General features: G+C 41.3%; 2 protein-coding genes and 1 pseudogene across 4 annotated transcripts in view; all 3 read right to left on the bottom strand.

Annotated features, from left to right (window-relative positions):
- Positions 1-2,257, bottom strand: LOC148740131 (uncharacterized; annotated as a pseudogene). The gene is made up of 3 exons (XR_015996846.1): positions 2,239-2,257; positions 1,298-1,977; positions 1-884 (listed from the first exon to the last, which is right to left on the bottom strand). The product of XR_015996846.1 is annotated as an uncharacterized LOC148740131 (transcript).
- The window catches only part of LOC148740130 (uncharacterized), a 43,823-nt gene continuing 25,368 nt past the window's right edge, over positions 2,001-20,455 (bottom strand). For both annotated transcript variants that reach the window (XM_088748280.1, XM_088748279.1), the window contains exons 4-6: positions 3,611-3,673; positions 3,122-3,421; positions 2,001-2,611 (exon numbers count right to left, since the gene is read on the bottom strand). In XM_088748280.1, the coding sequence (XP_088604406.1) occupies positions 2,471-2,611; positions 3,122-3,421; positions 3,611-3,673 (504 nt within the window). In that variant the 3' untranslated portion in view covers positions 2,001-2,470. The remainder of the gene's footprint in view (positions 2,612-3,121; positions 3,422-3,610; positions 3,674-20,455) is intronic.
- LOC111337911 (uncharacterized) lies at positions 14,837-19,691 on the bottom strand. The gene is made up of 4 exons (XM_088748286.1): positions 19,469-19,691; positions 17,126-17,188; positions 16,622-16,924; positions 14,837-15,335 (listed from the first exon to the last, which is right to left on the bottom strand). The coding sequence occupies exons 1-4, from the start codon at positions 19,616-19,618 to the stop codon at positions 15,195-15,197; spliced, it is 657 nt and encodes a 218-aa protein (XP_088604412.1). The 5' UTR covers positions 19,619-19,691; the 3' UTR covers positions 14,837-15,194.

Raw genomic sequence — 20,455 nt, 5'->3', positions numbered from 1 at the left:
CATTGTAAGTTGGAATTTATTTTTACTTTTGCTCACTTCTAGTCTCTAAAACACTGACGTTTAGCGAAGTTCCATGACACTTAGTGTAGAACGGGTGACTGCTGGAATATAGGCTGACCTAGTTTGAAAGAGAAAACTGTTTTTCTTTCCATTTTATTCATTTTCTGTCGATTTAAGCTTAAGCTAAGTTTACAGATGAGTGAGATGTCTTGACTTGGCTGTTGAGTTTGCCCCTCTTTCAGAGCTTTATGATGATAAGCAGTATCTCTCTCGTGAAATTTGCTCCTGAATAATGACAAAAACTTTGTTAGAACGCATTAGGATTCATAGAACAGTTTTTGTTTTCAGGGCTTAAGATAAGGTAAACCAATTTTTTACCTTCTGGTGGGATGCTTTGAAATTACAGATGCACTCTAAGTATTAAAGACATTCTCCAAAACAGTTAGCCTGAACTGGAGTTATCCAGGGTCTTATGCAAAATAAGTTTCAAGGTCAGGTGGATCACACAGGGAAAAAATCTGAGGTTGTGTTTCCATATAGACATGTTAGCCCATTTCTAAGAATAGCACTAACAATGTACATTTTCCCCACACTACTCAGTCCCAACTTTAAGTTCTTCTTAAAGTCCAGAAACTTGAAGTAACTTATTATGTCTCCAAACAGCCACTCCACACTTGTTCTCACTCTACTCATAGCAGTATTGTAAGCTTCCATCTGTGGGGTTAAAGCTCCATTTTTAAATGGACATTGAAGGTGTACACGAGTGGGGTAGGCAGGATCCCCGTAAATACAAAGTGGTTGTCCAGCCAGGCCGAAGGCATACTGATTGAGGTCACGCAATAGGCCAGAATCAGCCAGCATACCTGCATCATGCTTTCTGTCCTCTGCAACAAAATTCATGGAGGCACTGTTAAAGTTCAGTCAGATAAGTGAAACGAAGGTCTTATAGCATTTTGTTGAAAGAATATTGAAGCATTGAGGGTCTGAAAGGAATAGTTCATTTTTCTTGAAACTATGACAATTCAGGGAAAAATCAAACTATTCATTTGCTTATTCATATATTATGATTGAAACTATTAAAAGAAACATGCTTTTCTCTGGAAATAGTCAGCTTACCTATGAGAGTGAAGTGTTTTTATAAGAGGGTGTTTTAATTTCTTATGCAAAAGCAGTTGTATGTTTCCAGGAAGTCTTATTCCATGCAATTTCCCACGATGAAAGGGAAATACAAACCACTTTGGTAGTTGCCTCCTCACCCTGACCCCAGATTCAATTTTCTAAAGAAGAGGCAACTTACCATCAGGGCCATACATATTTGCAATCATTCCATTCCGGGTAACAACAGGCTGAAACTTCATTCCATGGACACGTTTGTGTCCATTGTAAAGCAACCTCTGGTTAAGAGTGCCGGGCCTGCAAACAGGGCGAACTGTCCCATCAACAAAACAAAAACAGTTATCAAGTGGGCTTCCTTTTCGGTGAACAACTTCAGCAAATCTTTCAAGATTGGCTTGGCTTAGCAGCTGATGATTCCACTGCAGAATGCGACGACTGTGAACTTGATAAATATAATCTAAAACTTGATTAGTTATCATGCACAATACATGAACGGGCTTAGCGAACAAGTGGACCATGTCATTGTATCGGCAAGGGTAACACAACCGCTTCAAAAGCATACACAATCCTTCGGTTCCGTCACAAATTGTCCCTTGGTGACAACTTATAACAGCAGGAATCCGTAAAGCCCGAGAGTCTTGGGATGTCAGCTTTCTTGAACCGAAAAGCGGACAAACATTCATCTTCGGTCAGGTTTTCGAGGTCGAAATGTGGATACAACTCACACGGCAAGTCCAGGTTTTGTGGGTTGTAAAGGTCGTATAGTAACGTATAGTAAGAGAAATTCGGCGTCATCGAGGACATTCATGTCATAATAGAGCATTATAAGCTCTCTCAATTCTTTCCAAGAGACCTTTTTTTCTTAACAAACATACAAACATACATACAACAAAAAAACTTGGAGCAGAGTTTTATTTGTTTACATCGAGTTCGACTTCGCCGTACTGCACAAAACTTAATCAATTTGAGTTTGGCGAGAGACGGCGTAGTCGGCCCAGTCTCTTTCGGTTGCATCAGCCGTACCAGAGCCTCGCCGTATTGGATCGTAAAGTCCCTAATTTGACGCAACGTTAAGCCAAAAATTAGGAAAAACCAACGATAAACTCGGTAGCCTCGTAGCACCGTTCGAATTTGCCGCCATCGCGCATGCACAAAAACTTAAGATGTCCCGTTTGGGAACCCGGACAGCCGCACGTTACGTAAAAGTTGCTATCCGTTACCTTGCGTAAGTTGTTACTACGAGATCGCAGCTTTATCGTTGGTTAATCGCTCAGGCTAGCGTTTTGATGCTCAAAATAATATTTTTAAAAGCGACTATACAAGGTCATTAAACAAACAGACAAACTTTCTGTAACTACATGCGCTGAGGCTGCTGGTTACCACCATTGCTGTAGTTGGTTTCAGTAGTCGGAATGGCCACCATAGCTTGTGGTGGAAAAGGTTGCATTTGGAGCGATAAATGTCCGTTTCCCATTTGATGGTATGCATAGTATAACTAAAAAAAGAGTAGATTAAAATATCCAGTTGATTAATGAGAAAAAGAAGGAAGAGGGGCCGGAGGGGAAGGGAAGGAAAACTGGACGGGGAAGAATGAAAGGAGAAATGTGAGAAGAATAACTGTGGGAATGGAGGAAAGACGAATGGAGGTGGAGGTTAAAAGGAAGAGAGCGAGACAAGAAATAAGAGAGGCATAAAGGGAGGTATGGGAGGAGAAGAAAAGGGAGGGAAGAGTGACGGGAGATGGAAGGGAGGGGAGAAAAGGGAGGGGAGAAAAGGGAGAGAAAAAGTGAGTTAGCAATGCAGAGCAAAAAGGAGGAAGGGAGGGGAGGGGAGAAAACAAGGGATGAGGGGAATGGGAAAGAGAAGTCGTGCAAAAGCAAAAGATAACGAAAAGGAGAAGGAGTAAGGACGGAGAAAAGAGGAGATAGGAAAGGATTTCCGCATGCCTTCCTAGACTTCAGTGCCCTATTCGATAAATGGTTTTTTCCAGAGTAAGGCAACATACCTGACTTTGCTGGGGCGATTGAAGCCCAGCATCACTGCTCCGAGCGATCGCCACGGCGAGAATGATCTCAGCGATGGAAAATATAACAATCAAGGCATGTATGGCTATCATGGTATTTTCCTGGTCTTCAAACTTGATTTTTGCGTCTTTAGCCCCAAAGAAAGGAAAACCTTCACCGTTCATTTGACGATGATTAACATATTTGTAACTCAATACAGATTTCAGAGCCCATGAATAGCTTTCAAGTACCACTACACAAACCACAACAGAGGCAATACTAATTGTACTGAGCCAGCGTGTCTGAAATCATGAATCAGGGAAGATAGCAATTATATTCTAAGCTTCAAATGTGTCTTATCAGTCTAAGCCCTGGACTTTAACCTTTAAGTCAGTGAATAACTTCAATGTCACGCAAAAGTAGGACGTTATTTTAATATTTTCTCGTCACATAAATAATCTCATAAAATTTCAGTTGGTAATCATTCTCACCAGAATCGAGGAGCGTCTGGTCCTGGTCGCCACAATCAATCCCATAATTCCCGCTGGCAATACCTGTCCGAGCAAGCAGTAACATTTCAGGTTTTAGAAATCATGTCAAACGGCAGAAAGTAGAGTTTGCAAAGTTTCCCTTTACAGGACCATTACAAGCTTTTTCGTACATGTGCAAGCAAGTTTTAAAACCCTAGGGAATATTGTTGTCGTGGATGGTCTTTATCCTCGTTGCCTAGACCCCTAAAATCAAATGAAATGGTTTGAAATGAAAAAACGTACGATCAATAAATATATTTTGATCTAGAAAACGCCACTCAATTATACCCCAGAATATTTTAAGATCCAATTTCATTCAAGCAACGGCCTTACTTTGGGTGATTTGAGAAATACCGAGAGAATAGCCAAGTAGAAGTAAAACATGGGTGGACTTAAGTGTTAAAGTTAATATTTACAATTACTAAAGGAAGTTAACTGTAGGTAAATAAAGCCGACTCTGTCTTCTCTATGGCTGGTCACGCCACTGAATTCTGAGCCAATCATAAGAGTTGCATCAGAAAACACATTGCAATAATCTATGCATTGGGTTCAGCACATCAGAATTACGTCGCGGCTTTCTTCTGGATTGTTGAAACGTAACTCAGCCCAGCCTAAACTGATCCAAATGCTGCTCTCCCGTCGAGCATAACAACGCAAAAGCATAAGAACGGGAATATAACTTTGTCTCGGCGTGACAAGGCAGTATGACGACTTGATTTCAAACGGCTTGGCCGTGTTGTCAAAAACTAATTTACATTCCTTGATCTCCGTTATGGTTCATATATTCGATATAAATTGTTTTCATGACATGTCATATTAAATACAACACATGAAAGAAATTTAGTTTTTGACTCAGAAAATGTAGATTTCAGGTAGCACAATACTAGAGAAAGACAAATCAGTGTACAAAACGTTACGAACTGTTTAGTTGCAGCTTTTTACCCACTCGTGCTTATTGGCTGTATACCTGATTGTGATCTAAGTCGTGTGATTACCTGAGCAAATATTAAACTCATCTTGGTGCGACTGAATTAAATGTACTGTTTGAAAATTCTACCGTGCTATATATAATCAAGCCATATCAGTTGAAAGTTCTTAGCGGAAGTCGATTATAAGGCGTTTGAAAACAGCTGCATTATTCACAGGCAGCACAAGCTCACTACTAGAAAAGCGGACGTGACTCTTACCGTGTTGCGCAACGTTTTATATTTATAAAGGTTTGTATGGGATGTTATCGGTTTGCCGTAAAAGAGAGAAAAAAATGTCTTGTTTTGAAATAATATGGGCTGATCTTATTGCCTTGTTGTTTTCTTTGTTGATTCCTAGCGTCTCAGACCATTTTGAAGCGTTTTCGGCGAGTTAGCGCTATGTTGGTGTTTAGACTGATAAGACACATTTGAAGCTGAACACCAACATAGCGCTAACTCGCCGAAAACGCTTCAAAATGGTCTGAGACGCTAGGAATCAACAAAGAAAACAACAAGGCAATAAGGTAAGCCCATTTTATTTCAAAACAAGACATTTTTTTCTCTCTTTTAAGGCAAACCGATAACATCCCATACAAACCTTTATAAATATAAAACGTTGCGCAACACGATAAGAGTCACGTCCGCTTTTCTAGTAGTGAGCTTGGACTGCCTGTGCATTATTATGCTAATCGTTAATAGGAAGGTGTTTTGTAGCTTCGCAGAAGTCACGTTCTTGAAGGGAGATCATCCTTCTAGAAAGAAATACGACCTAAACGGCCCATTTGTAGTGTAGACTAGGAACAATCGACCAACGACTTGATGTACGGTATCACGACCCAGAGCTTAAGTTAATCCTCTTTAACATTGTGTAAATCCCAGCCTAGTTCGTGCAGCCGTTGACGATTTCGACTTTTTATATGACCCAACCACCGTTTACGAATCACAGATTTCGTGTAATCATCGCAGTTTGGATTGATCCCTTAGTTTCGCGGCCATAATAATAGTCGTATTCGGTCAATAAAGACCATACCTGGTTGCATTATTCGTAAGCTCATAAGCTAAATATTGAGGGCCATTCTCAAACTACGCTTCTTGACGAATGACAGCTGTGAGGGTTGAGTGATATTTGGTCTCAGTGGTCGCATTATTGAAACGAATAGAAGCACTAGCGAAAAACTGTTTAACGTCTTCGCCATGAACCTCGAATATCTTCTATTTTAACGGTCGAAAGCACAAGCATTGGCAATGAAACAGCTGTAGTTCTACGTCTTTAAGTGTATACTTACGAGAGCTGCGATCCAACATGGCATGAACAAAATGCTGAGGTATATGTAGCGTACTTCATAATGGTCTACGATGCCGAATGCGAAAAAGATAACTGCCATTGCTAGTTGAAGAATCGAAATGATTTTCAATTCTCGCCGGCTGAACGCCATGTCGAGTGGAATATTTCCGCGATGTTTAATCTAAAATATTTACCTGATACTTTGAAACCGACAGAACACAATAACTCGTTCCCAGTCTCATCGCAATTTCTTCGCTTGTCAGGGCCAGTGATAGCTTTGAGAGCGACAAAGAGTTGGTGTCTAGATTCTGGATGAATGCGATCATTTCACTACCGTAACAGTGCGCGAGCTAGCAAATAGTCGTCCAGAATTATACAATCGCTCGCGCGAAGAAACTTCGACATGTATGATTTGCAAGGCTTTTCCCCTGATTTCTCAATAGGTGGCAGCTTTTTAAGCTGTCAATTTGACGGTCAAATAGGTTGATATTAGGGATTAAAAGGCCTTGTGCTTGACAGGGAAACATTTAAGTCAGGAGAAGGATTTTAATCAGAGCCCTGCAGGTTTTTATGGCTCTTATATAAGGTTTTTCATTGAGGAGGCGCTGGGGGAAGGTGTCTTGGGTAGAATTGGTGTTAGAAAATGAACAATACACGTAATAAGTAGCCTTATTATCGAACTGAGCTTCGTAGAGTAAAAATAACGCAATACTACACAACGAAACGTCATATAAGATAGATTTATTTTATTTTATTTTGCTATGGAGCTGAAAAGAATGAGTTTTAAATGAACGAGGAGTAAATTTTACTCAACTATGTCTCACCCCTCTCCTCCTCCCTCGAGTAAGTGTCCCGTCTGACTAACTCTTTCCCTCTCCCCCACTGGGGATGATTGAGGTGTTCACCAGAAATAAATAACTACGTATATTGTGAACACCGGGCGATCACTAATATGATTGGGCTGCAACTGAAGTCGGTTGCCCTTGCAATTGGATCGGCACTCGACAAGCTTTAACTTGGCTGTAAGAAATGCCTACCCGAAAATGAATAAAGATATGATGTGTTTAATCACGGGTATATTCAATAGATTACAGTCCATCAGATATTTTCTCTTGCACGACTTGTCTAAACGCGTCAAATGATCCAATATGGATTTTTTAGAATCGAGGAATGTCCTGTAATACAGAGTTGAGGCAATTGGGCAATTAAAGTTTTCCGACTTCTCTGTTTAAGAGATGATCGCTAATAGTAAAACTCGAGAATTCATATAATGATAAATTGTATGACTGCACTTATAATTGTGGAACTGAGGTTATACCTCGTGAAAAGCAGTGGATGCAGGAGAAATTTTATGAAACATTTACGGCAATTTAGGACTGCCTAGCAGAGTGACTAACTGTCTAACTTAAAAATTGAATGCGACATGAATGTATTATGGTTCACAAACTGACTGACGACAACTGACAGCTGACGACTGACGACGTACTGGCAACTGACAATTGACGACTGACGACTGACGACTGGCGACTGACGACTGACGACTGACGACTGACGACTGACGACTGACGACTGACGACTGACGACTGACGACTGACGACTGACGACTGACGCCTGACGACTGACGACTGACGATTAACGACTGAAGACTGGCAACTGACAACTGACAACTGACAATTGAAAACTGACGACTGACGACTGACGACTGGCAACGGACAACTGACAATTGACGACTGACGACTGACGCTTGACGACTGGCAACGGACAATTGACGACTGACGACTGACGACTGACGCCTGACGACTGAAGACTGGCAAGTGACAACTGACAACTGACAATTGAAAACTGACGAGTGACGACTGACGAGTGACGACTGGCAACGGACAACTGACAATTGACGACTGACGACTGACGACTGACGACTGACGACTGACGACTGACGACTGACGACTGACGACTAATGACTTAAGACTGGCAACTGACAACTGACAATTGAAAACTGACGACTGACGACTGACGACTGACGACTGACGACTGACGACTGGCGACTGACGACTGGCGACTGACGACTGGCGACGACGACTGGCGACTGAAAACTGACAACTGACAACTGACGACTGACGACTGACAACTGACGACTGACAACTGACGACTGACAACTGACAACTGACAACTGACAACTGACAACTGACAACTGACAATTGACGACTGACGACTGACGACTAACGACTGACGACTGGCGACCGGTTAACGACGCCTGACATTTGACTACTGACTGACTGACTGGACTGACGGCTGACTGACCAACGACCGACCGACCAATCGGCTGACCAAACTACCAACTTACCCATCGATAGACTGCCTGACTGACTAACCGACTATCAGACTAAGCGACTGACTGACTGATTGACTAACTGATTAACTGGCCGACTGATTAAATGACTGATTGCCTGACTGAACGACTGACCGACTAATTGACTGACTGACTGACTGACCGACTGACTTAGTAACTGACTGACTGACTGATCATGACAGGCCGATTAACTGACCAACTGACTGACTGACTGACTGACCAACTGGTGGATTAACTAACTGACTAACTGGCCAATTGAATGACTAACTGACCTCAATGCCCAATTTTATCCTAGGTAACATAACATAACATATCTGATTAGCCTGCGGCGACTGACGCCCAGTATCACTCCTCCGAGCAACTGCCACACTGAGAATGATCTCAGAGATTGTAAATATGATAGTTACAGCACGTGAGACAATTCTACCTATGACTTTCGCAGTGATTTTCTGAGCTTTGAGAGTAGTAATAACTATCGAGACCCAAAGACAATATATAGTCCAGAGCTAATCCATAAACCACAATAGAGGCGATACTGATTGACTTGAGCCAATCTATCTGCAGTCAGGAATTCAGAAGAGAAAACAGTCAACTAATGACCTTAAAACATATCTTAAACCAAAGTCAGTTTAAGGGCTGGATCAGGTTACCTCCGCGTAAGTGAAGGATTCGTAAATGTCATACAGAAGTGAATAAAATGTTACATTCTCTTCGGATAAATAGTCTCATAACATATCAGTTCGTCATTATTCTTACCAGAATCGGGGAGAGTCTGGATGTGATCGCTAGAGTCAATTCCATAATGCCCACTGGTCATACCTATTCAAGCAAGAAATAACATTTAGGTTTTTAGAAATCATGTCAAATAGCCGAACATCTTTTTCCAGGAACTTCTGATTTCTTCTGTTTTATCTGCTTAAAGTATTACTGATAGGCAATAAAAAACAGCATTCAGCAGTCTTGTGCACTTACAAGATCTTGAACCGCAATCCAACATAGCATGAACAAGAAGCTGCAAGGTAAACGTAGCTTACATCGAAATGGTCCAAGGAACCGAGTGGAAAAAGGATAACTGTCATTACCAGCCGAAAAATTGAAGGTGATCTTCGATCCTCACCGACTGAAGGCCGTTGTTAGATAAATAGTCTGTGACGCTTCATCCTCGGAGACCCAGGGACTGTGAGTCGATTTCAAGTTACGGCGGAAGAGCCCCTGGGGACGTTGTCTTACAAGACTAGTTCCAAACGGTCGCAGTCGTTCTGGCATCTGATTGGTGCCAGAAAATCTGTGTGTTTTTCTGTCCAATAAGAGTGAAGTATGCTTTAGAGTCCTTTCGTGTGTTTTAACACGGAAATATGCAAGAGGCTCAGTTGCTCGCCATGTTTGATTGCGCCGTGCGACGGAGCTTTGCTCGAGGTGAAAGGTTTCAGTCTCAGCACACAATGTAAGAGAAATCGATCAAATTAAATACTTTCGCAGGTATCACAAGAGAACGTGTTTAAAAGTTTGCGAGGTTCGTAGAAAACATCATGGTTGCAGGCGTTAATAGGCCGCTTTAAACGATAGACGAGATGTAAGCTGAAATCTTTCTAGATTTTTTATATAATTTGCTGGTACTGAAACTTTGCCAATCCCATGAAGTTGTTTCGTCGCACAGGCCGCGCAGGTATGTCGAGCAACTGGCGCTTACATCTCTCTGTGCGCGCCAAAATCTAATCTCCTTCGGCTAGTTGTTTAGGTAAGGTTCAGCGTTTTTTTTTCAACAATGAATAATCCGGGTGAAAATGTTTCAGATCGTTGTCTAGTATGCTGTTCTGTTTTTATCACCATTAAGAGAAAAAGAAATCTTACTGGCGAGTTCATGAAAATATTTGAAGAAGTTTTCAATCAAAAGGTTTTACCAGACGATGGTCTTCCGCGTGCAGTTTGTGACACTTGTCGCTTTAGAATTGAAACATCCTGGAAACGTAATTGTAACAAAGAGGCATCGATAAAAGTTTCCCGTGGGCAGAGTACCCAAACAAGAAAATCGAATTGTTGCTGTTTCCCGGTTTCTACTAGAGGAACATTTGTCAAGGTATGCACCAATCCAATACAACCTATGTTGAAAAAAAAAAAAAAAAAGAAAAGCTAAGCGTGGAAACTTTTGTTTATTAGATGTGGGTAGATGACCCTATACTAAGCTGACAATTACCGTGTAAAGCAAACCCACCCACCAATATTTCTTGGTCTTTTGGTTTTGTTTTCCCCAATGAAAGCAGCATCGATTCCCAATGATCTAAGGTATTTAACTTGGTCTTCAACAATCGACAAAAGAGGTGAAATGATAATGACCAAAGGACTAGAAGAGAATCCGTGGCCTTTTGAGCTCAAGAATTTGAACACTCTAGGCCGCAGTTGAAAGATTAAACTCTTTCCAAACCCATCGGCAACTGTCCGATGACATCTCTCCTTCCCACGATGTTCTCGATAATACGTTTTTGTTCAGATTTTAATTCGCTAACCGAACACACAGCTAAGCTTTCTCTAAGCGATTGCTGGAGGTCGTCCACGAACTTAACGTTCTCTGCAACCTTGGACCATATTGTGAAAGACTTTGCTACGAAGCGAAGGTTAGATTTTGGCGCGAACAGAAAGCTACGTAGGCGTAAGCGCCAGTTGCTCAACATACCTGCGTGGCCCGTGCGACAAAATAACTTCACGGGAATGGCAATGTTACAGTAACAGCAAATTATGTGAAGGTGTAGTCTGATCGTCCGGGTGAGTGTAGTCCTGAGAAGGACTGTTGTCGGTGGTAGTGACTGACGTTTCGCCAACCTGTGCGGAAGTCATCATCAGAGTCAAGTGAATGAACAATCATTCACTTGACTCTGATGATGACTTCCGCACAGGTTGTCGTAACGTCAGTCACTACCACCGACAACAGTCCTTCTCAGGACTACACTCACCCGGACGATCACACTACACCTTCACATGTTACCCCCGGGTTCAAACCATTTACTGCACAGAAAATTATACAAAAAATCTAGAACAATTTCAGCTTTCATCTCGTTTAACGCTTAAAGCGACATATTAACGCCTGCAACCATTATGTTTTATACGAACCTCGCAAACTTTCAAACACGTTCTCTTGTGATACCTGCGAAAGTATTCAGTATAATTTCCGGTAAGAATTTTGCGGACAATCTCATCGATCGATTTCTCTTACATTGTGTGCTCGGTGAGACTGAAACTTTTCACCTCGAGCAGAGCTCCGTCGCACGGCCCAAGCAAACATGGCGAGCAACCGAGCTTCTTGTCTGTCTCCGTGTAAAACACACGAAAGCACACTTCACTCTGCTTGGGCAGAAAAACACAAAGATTTTCTGGCACTAATCAGATGCCAGAACGACTGCGATCGCTTGGAACTAGTCTTGCAAGACAATGTCCCCAGGGGCTCTTCAGCCGTAACTTGAAATCGACTCACAGCCCCTGGGTCTCCGAGGATGATGACGCTTAAGCCATTCTAAGAATCACTGATATTGTTTTCCTACCTTATTTTCGAGGTCAAAATAATATTTATAGTCGGTCTATAAACACCATATTGAAATGGTAAATTGGCCACCGTTACGTTTATAAAGACATCAAAGTTTCAGTTGAAACAAACGGTTTATGCACTAGTGTGGATTAAAAACCAACAGACTCGCATAATTACTTGTTGTATTCGTCTTCGCATCCATCTCACGTTAAGAATTCCATTCCTTTTTCTCAGTTTCTAAGACTTCGTCGTTTATGTAGTAATGACTCTGATTTCCACCAGAAATCAGAGTCTATGTGCCAGATTTTCTATAAACGCGGTTACCCTGATTCTGTCGTTTAAGCGGGTTACCACCGCGCCCAGCTTAGTGATCGACATTCAGCACTACAAACGTCACAAAAGAAAGAATTCCGACCGCATTCCATTCACTCTCGCGTTTCACCCTCACAACCACTCAGTTAAATCCATCCTTCTTAAAAACTTGAAACTACTTCAAAACGATTCAGAGACAAGTACTATCTTTTCGCAGCCTCCGCTCATTTCATTCAAACGCGACAAAAACATAGCCTGGGCAATTTTTAGGTCAGAAGTTCTTTTCAGACTAGTGACCAACCAGGCACTTTTAAATGCGCTCGTGCACGATGCAAAACGTGTCCTTTCATTCACAACACTGAGAAAATATCGGGACCCAAACGATCCATTGAGATCACCGATCACTTCACGTGCACCTCTGCCAATGTAATCTATTGCATAACTTGCACTTATTGCAAAAAGATTTACATCGGCAAAACAGGCAGAAGACTAGGTGACCGATTCCGAGAACACCTTCGCGACGTGGAGAGGAATGACTAAGACACATCGAAACCAGTCAGATAGACATTTTAATTTACCTAATCATTGTAAGCAACATGTGACAATCTGCGGTCTTTCCTTACACTTAGGTAGCACGGAAAGCCGTAAAACTCTTGAACAAAAGTTCATCTTTCAAACCTGACCCCGGTTGTTCAAAGGATGGATAAATTTATCCACCGGATAAGCTTATCCGGTGGATAAAAAGGCTATCCACTGGATAGTTATCCGGCGGATAAAAAGTTGTTGCAGAAAGCACGGATAGCGAGACGTATAACTATCCGATGGATAACTCGCTATCCGAGCAGTTGCCATGGTTACAGCCCAGGCGTTGCGTGATCTTTTCGCTCGCGCGTGCTAGTGGCGAGACAACATGGCAGAAAATGTTGCTCCTTCCCCGGCTAAGCGCGCTAGAAAACCCAATTTTACACCCGCCGAATGCGCAGTTATTTTGGAAGAGGCGGAAGAAAATATAAACAGTATCAAAAGTAAATTTTCCTCCACACTTTGTAATAAAAACAAAACGCGAATATGGGAGGAAATAACCGAGAAAGTTAATGCCCTCGGAGTTTCCAAAAGAACGGTTATGGAGGTAGAAGAAAAGTGGAGAGGAATGGTGAGTGGAGCAAAAAGAGAGCACAACAAATGTACCACGGCAATAAAGAAGACCGGGGCTGGAAAGAAACCGGCTTCTCCAAAGGCTACCACAGCCAAAATTATCGAGCTCTTCGAAACGGATCCGTCTTTCAGCGGTATCAGCCTTTGGGCGGTATCGATTCAGGTAAGCCACTAATGTTTACAACTTTGTTCACTTACGATGATACTCACCGTAGGTGTAATCCACAATGTGCTGATTGTTTCTGCAGTTCTTTGTTTAAACATGACGCAGGGTAGCAGGTGATTTTTCTTCTTTTGAAAAGTTTACAATCCCTGCAATTCGTCTACGTTTCTAAAATTCAGTGGACCCTTGTTGAATTGGAGCGATCGAGAAAAGCTAAGCTGCCCTTGTATCGTGGCCGGAAAGTACTTCTAGACTTGCACTTTAAACGTTTCACACATTCGGACTCATCTTTCGTCATTTTTTACCATTTTGATTGTGAAGTGAACAAACGCTACCTTAATCATCGATATTACGGAGCGTTTTTTTTTTTCAGAACGGTTTCCTTGGCAGTCCGCAATGTATTTAGAGATGACCTACTTGTCTGAAATTCTCCTTTTTAAAGGTTCTTGACAGCTGATAATTGTCATTAAAATTAATTCCTTTTATTATAATAAATATATTGTTTAATTTATTAGGAGTGTTAACTCAAATATTCTAGAGTAATTTTAAGGAATGCGTACCAATTTATGGTCAGAACTTACACCATATAGGAATCAAAGGTTAAATACATTTTGTACAAATTCTACGCAGCACAAGTTTCAGACTTATCAACAGTGGATACAGGGGTTCTTGGAATAGAAAGTGAACTTCACCCTGTTGCTTCACACTGCGTACTTCCAGACACCTGTGAATCCGCAGACCCCAGTGAACTGTCACAGCTAGATTGCCCCAGTATCTGTTCTGATACAGTTCCACCATTACCATTGGAGGAGCCAGCAATACTTGCCAAGCCACACTCAAGAAAAAAGGTCACCATTGATGACATCAACGAGAAGCACCTTGAAGTCCTTAAAAAGCAAAATGTAAAACTTGACCTAGAAATTGAAAATCTAAAACTAAAGAAGAAAGAAATAATGTTAAGGATTCTAGAGCTTGAGTCTCGAAGTAGGGCCAAAGATGATTTATGAATCAATCTTTATACAATCAAACTGAAATGGCTTTGATTGTGACTCATGTAACTGGTTATTTATGGATTGTTACTGTCAGCTCCCTATATTTTCAATCCACTGATAAACCGTTTCCCCAGAAATGTACACAGGCTTTAATCACATTGGTTTTAATTTGGTTTCCTTTTAGTACTAATGCATCAATCGGTTGGAAGTTTCAACATCCCTCCCTTTAAAAATTTGAGATTGGTTTGCTCAAATTCTGCCCCTGCCCTTCCTCCCTCCCCCTCCTTGGGCAAAAAAAATTGTTCAAATTCCCCAACCAACTTTTCATAAAAGCCAAAATCAGCCAACATGACTTTGTGCACCTCGACCAAGTTTTTTAAATCTAGACCTTCTATACCTTTTCTTCTTGAGCCATTTAAATCCAAATCTTTTTAGAAAACAGTCATTAAGTGTTACAGCAACGTTAATCCAAAATTTAGGAAAAACGAACGATGCCTCATGGCAACGTTCGAAGATGCTGCCACTGCGCATTCACGAGAACTTAGATGTCCAGTATGGTAACCCGGCGACATGCAATGTTATTTGCTACTCCATATTCTCTACATGATGGTTTCTGAAGCCCTGTTAGGATACAATTTATTCGCGTTACATTTCAGTTGCTTTCCGTTACATTATGTTACATTGCGTAAGTTGTTACCATGAGATCGCAGCATTAACGTTGGTTAATCGCCCAGGGCAAAGTTAAAGTGTTTAACATAATATTTTTTTAACGGTCACTGAGCAAGCAGACAAACTTTCCGTAACTACATGCGCTGAGGCTGTTGGATGCCACCACTCGTATGGTTGGCTCCAGTGATCGGAATTGCCACCATAGTCTGTTGTGGAAAAGGCTGCATTTGGATCGGTACTTGTCCGTTTCCTATTTGATGATATTCATAGTATGACTAAAAAATAAAATAAAACATCCAGTTGATTAATGAGAAAGAGAAGGTAAATGGGCCGGACCGGAGGGAGAAGGGAAGGAAAATGGGATTGGAGGAAAGGAGAAAGGAACGAGGGAGGGGGATGAAGGGAAAAGAAGAAAAGAGGAATGAACGGGAGGAACATGGGAAGGGAAGAGAGATATGGAGAAAGAAAAAAGAGAGAAAAAGAGTGAGAAATGGAAGGGAGATATAGGAATAAACTGATGGATAAAGAAGGAAGGGGAAAAAAGAGAGCAATTGATGCTAAAAGAAAGGAAGAGAAGAATAGGGTGACAAATGGAAAAAAAAGGAAAGACGAAAGGGATAGAAGGGGAAAGAAACGAAGGAAGAGAGGATTGAAGGAGAGGGGAAGGAGAGGAAGAATTAAGGGGAGCAAGGAAAAAAAAGGAAAACTGTGGTAATGGAGGAAAGACGAATAGAGGTGGAGGATGAAAGGAACGGAGGAAGACAGGAAATAAGGGAGGTGTACAGGGAGGTATGGGAGGAGGAGAAAAGGGAGAGAGGAATGGAGGGAGATGGAAGGGAGGAGAGAAAAGGGAGAAAAAAAGAGAGTTAGCAATACAGAACGAAAGGGAGGAAGGAAGGGGAGGGAAGGAAAGAAGGAATGGAGGGAGAAAAAAGGAAGCAAAAGAGGGATAAATGGAAGAGAGACGTAGGAAGAAACTAAAGGACAAAGAAGGAAGGGAAAAAGAGAAAAATTGAGGCTGAAAGAAAGGGAGGGAAGAATAGGAAGAGAAATGGAAAGGAGGAAAGACAGAGGGAGAGAAGGAGAAAGAAACAAAGGAAGGGGAGGCGAGGAAGAACTAAAGGGAGCAAGAAAGAAAAGGAAGAACAAAAGGAGAAATGTGAGAAGAAAAACTGCGGGAATGGAGGGAAGACGAAAAGAGGTGGAGGTTGAAAGGAACGGAGAGAGACAGGAAGTAAGGAGGGTCCTTATGGAGCTATGGAAGGAGGAGAAAAGGGAGGGAGGAATGGAGGGAAGAAAAGAGAGGGAAAAGGTGAGTTAGGAATGTAAAGCGAAAGGGAGGAAGGAAGGGGAGGGGAGAAAAGAAGGGATGGAGAGAATGAGAAAGGGAGAGAAGGTGAGACGAAGGAAGGTGAAGGAAGTCGTGCAAAAGCAAAATACAACGAACAGGAGAAGGAGTAACGACGGAAAAAAGAGGAAATAAGATAGGATTTCCGTATGCGTTTCTAGACTTCAATGCCATATTCGATAAATGATTTTTTTCCCAAGTAATGCAACATACCTGATTTTCCTGCGGTGACTGACGCCCAGCATCACTGCTCCGAGCCATCGCCACGGCGAGAATGATCTCAGCGATGGCAAATATGATAATCAAGGCATGTATGGCTATCATAGTATTTTCCTGGTCTTCAAACTTGATTTTTGCGTCTTTAACCCAAAAGAAAGCAGAACCTTCTTGATCGTTTCTTTGACGATAACCAAAATATTTGAACGATAATATATCTCTCAAAGCCCATGAATAGGTTTCAAGTACCACTGCACAAACCACAACAGAAGCAATACTAATTGTACTGAGCCAGTTTGTCTGAAATAGTAAAATTAGAGATAGCAATTATTTTCTGAGCTTCAAATATACCTTACCAGTTGGACATTATCTTACCAGTACTGGAAATTAACCTGTAAGTCAGCGAATACTTGTTTAATGTCACGCAAAAGTAAGACGTTATTTTAATATTTTCTCTTCACATCAACAATCTCATAAATTTCAGTCGATAATCATTCTCACCAGAATCAAGGAACGTCTGGTCCTGGTCGCCACAATCAATCCCATAATGCCTGCTGGCAATACCTGTCCGAGCAAGCAATAAAATTGTAGGTTTTTGAGAAATCATGTCAAACAGCAGAAAGTAGAGTTTGCAAAGTTTACCTTTACAAAGCCATTACAAGCTTATTCGTACAGGTGCAAGCAAGTTTTAAAACCCTCGGGAATATTGCTGCCGTGGATGTTTTTCATGCTCTTTACCTAGACTTTGAAATCAGGTGAAATGGTTTGGGATGGAGAAACCTGAATCATGAACGTGTTATCAGTAAACCTATTTTGATGTACAGAACGTCATATAATTATACCCCAGAATATTTAAGATCCAATTTGGGTATCAACATTTCCAGTGATATGACCTGGAATATTCAAATTAATGAAATTCTCAAGAAGGTATCTAACTGAGAGACTATATTTTTTTGGTGCAACTTAAGAGAGCTACGGTTACTCGCAGTGATTTAGGGCTCTTCTACTCTAGTTGTATTAGATCAATTACTGACTATGCAGTTCCGGCCTTTCATTTCAGTTTGGCTAAATATTCAATGCAAGAGTTGGAATGTACACAGACCCGGAGAGCGATGTCCATTATCTGCCTCGTTGTTAGCAATAATGAGGCTCTTGTTATTATGAATTTGAAGAAATTGGGAATCCACCGTGGCGAAATATGTGAGACACTTTTTCACACAATTGAAAATGACAAACAAGTTATTACCTGCACCACACGAATCTACTTATTTATCAAGGTGTGCGCGACCTTTTAACATGCCTCGTGTTAAACCCGACCGTTTTAAGAATATCCTTAATTATTATCTGTTTTTGCCCTAGATGGGCTAGATTTTCCAATTTCGTCTTTCGATAACCTTTTTAGCGTCCTGTTTGCCTTTTTATTCTTTTAATTAAGATAGATTAGTTAATGATTTTGATCTATTCAGCTTTTGAACTGCCATGTATTTATGAATTAATAATAAACTTCAAACAAATTATAATATTTAAGATCCAATTTCATCAAAGAAACGGCCTTCCTTTGTGTTTCTTGAGAAATACTGAGAGAATAGCCAGGTAGAAGTGAAACATGGTATTGGGTAGACTTAAGTATTAATGTATATATTTACAATTACTAAAGGAGGTTCACTGTGGGTAAGTAAAGCTAACTCTGTCTCCTCCATGGCTGGTCACGCCACTCAATTCGAAGCCAATCATAAGCGTTGCATCAGAAAACACTGCAATAGTCTATGCATTGGATTCGGCACATCAGAATTACGTCACGGCTTTCTTATGGATTGTTTCAACTCAGCCTAGCTTAAAATGCTGCTCTCCTACCGAGAACATAAGAACACAAGAGTATAAGAACGGGAGTATAACTTAGTTTCGGCGTGATACGGCAGTATGATGACTTGATTTCAAACGGCTTGCCCGCGTTGCGAAAAACTAATTAGGGAGTTTGAGAAACGACGACGGCGACGCCGTGGACAACTTCGGTTAAAAAAATAAACTTATATTTTATCTAGAGTCCCACGATACTCTAAAGTCATTTACTTTGTTTCTCATTCTCGAACTATCTCGAAACTAAATGTGGAACTGTCAGCGTTAAAATTAGAAATAGAAATGAGTGTAAAACAATAGCCGTCGACGTTCACGTTCTGCATACGACGCAAAGTCTGATCATTTCACGTTATTGTTTTCGCAGAGGACGCAACGAAAGCGATAACTGGTGTTTGAAAACAGCTGCAAAATTATGCTAATCGTTTAGCAAGGTGTTTTATACCCTAGCAGAAGTCACGTTCTTAAAACGAAATTTTCCTTCCAGAAAGGAATACGACCTAAACTGCCTATTTGAAGTGTAGACAAGCAACAATATTATTCGACCAAACGATGTACGGTATCACGACTTGTGTTTTATTGCCAAAGCTTGTGCTTTCGACCGTTAAAATAGAAGATATTCGAGGTTCATGGCGAAGACGTGGAACAGTTTTTCGCTAGTGCTTCTATTCGTTTCAATAATACGACCACTGAGACCAAATATCCCTTAACCCTCACAGCTGTCATTCGTCGAGAAACTTAGTTAGAGAATGGCGCTCAATATTTAGCTTATGAGCTGACCAATAATGCCAACCAGGTACGGTGTTTACTGACCGAATACAGTATTATTATGGCCGCGAAACTAAGGATCAATCCAAACTACGCTAAATACACGAAATCTGTGATTCAGAAACCGTGGTTGCGACATATGAAAAGTCGAAATCGAGAACGGCTGTAGAGCTAGGCTGGGATATGTACAATCGGCAGTTCTTCTTCTTCAAGTGTACTTACGAGAGCTGCGATCCAACATGGCATGAACAAAAAGCTGAGGAAAACGTAGCGTACTTCAAAATGGTCCACGATGCCGAATGCAAAAAAGATAACTGCCATTGCTAGTTGAAGAATCGAAATAATTTTCAATTCTCGCTGGCTAAACGCCATTTTGAGTGGAATATTTCCGCGACGTTTAATCTAAAATATTTACATGATAACTTTTAAAACCGAAGTAACACAATAACTCGTTCCCAGACTCATTGCAATTTGTTCGCTTGTCAGGGCCAATCTGGTTTCTGGATAAATGTGATAATTTAACTAACGTGACAGTGAGCTGGCAAAGAGTCATCCAGAAACAATCGCTCGTGTGAATAAGCCTTAGCAAGTATGATTTGTAAGGCTTCCCTCCCTTTTTTTCTTAATACGTGACGGCTTTTTGAACTGTCAATTCTAAGGTGAAATTGGTTGATATTATCGATTATAAAAGGCCTTCTGCTTGACGGGGATACATACATGTTAGTCAGGAGAAGGATTTTCATGACGGCCCTGCAAGCGTTTATGGTTTTTAATCATTCGGGAGGGGGCTGCGGGGGGGGGGGGGGGGAGGGGAAGGAGGAGGGAGGTCTCACCAAACCTTGTTTTGTGAAAAATCAGTGTTAGAAATTGAAAAATACACGCAATAAGTAGCCTTATTCTATTTTATTTTGCTATGGAGTTGAAATGAATGAGTTTTAAATGGACGAGGAGAGAATTCTACTCACCCATGTCTTCCCCTTCCCCTCCCCCCTCGAATAAGTCTCCCGTCTGATTAATTCTTTCCCTCTCCCCCCACTGGGGATAATTGAAGCGTTTATAGTAGTTATTCATTTGCAGTGAACACCGAGCGAGCGCCTGATCGCAGAATGGCCATCACTGGTTGGGCTGCAACTGAGGTCGCTTGCAACTCGATCGGCATCTGACCAGCTTCAAGTCGGTCATAAGAAACGCTTAGCTGTTAAATTACCC

Source organism: Stylophora pistillata, chromosome 2 (assembly GCF_964205215.1).
Source record: "Stylophora pistillata chromosome 2, jaStyPist1.2, whole genome shotgun sequence".
NCBI lineage: Eukaryota > Metazoa > Cnidaria > Anthozoa > Scleractinia > Pocilloporidae > Stylophora > Stylophora pistillata.
Note: the sequence above shows the minus strand (reverse complement) of the source record. Positions and strands in the feature narration are given on the sequence as shown.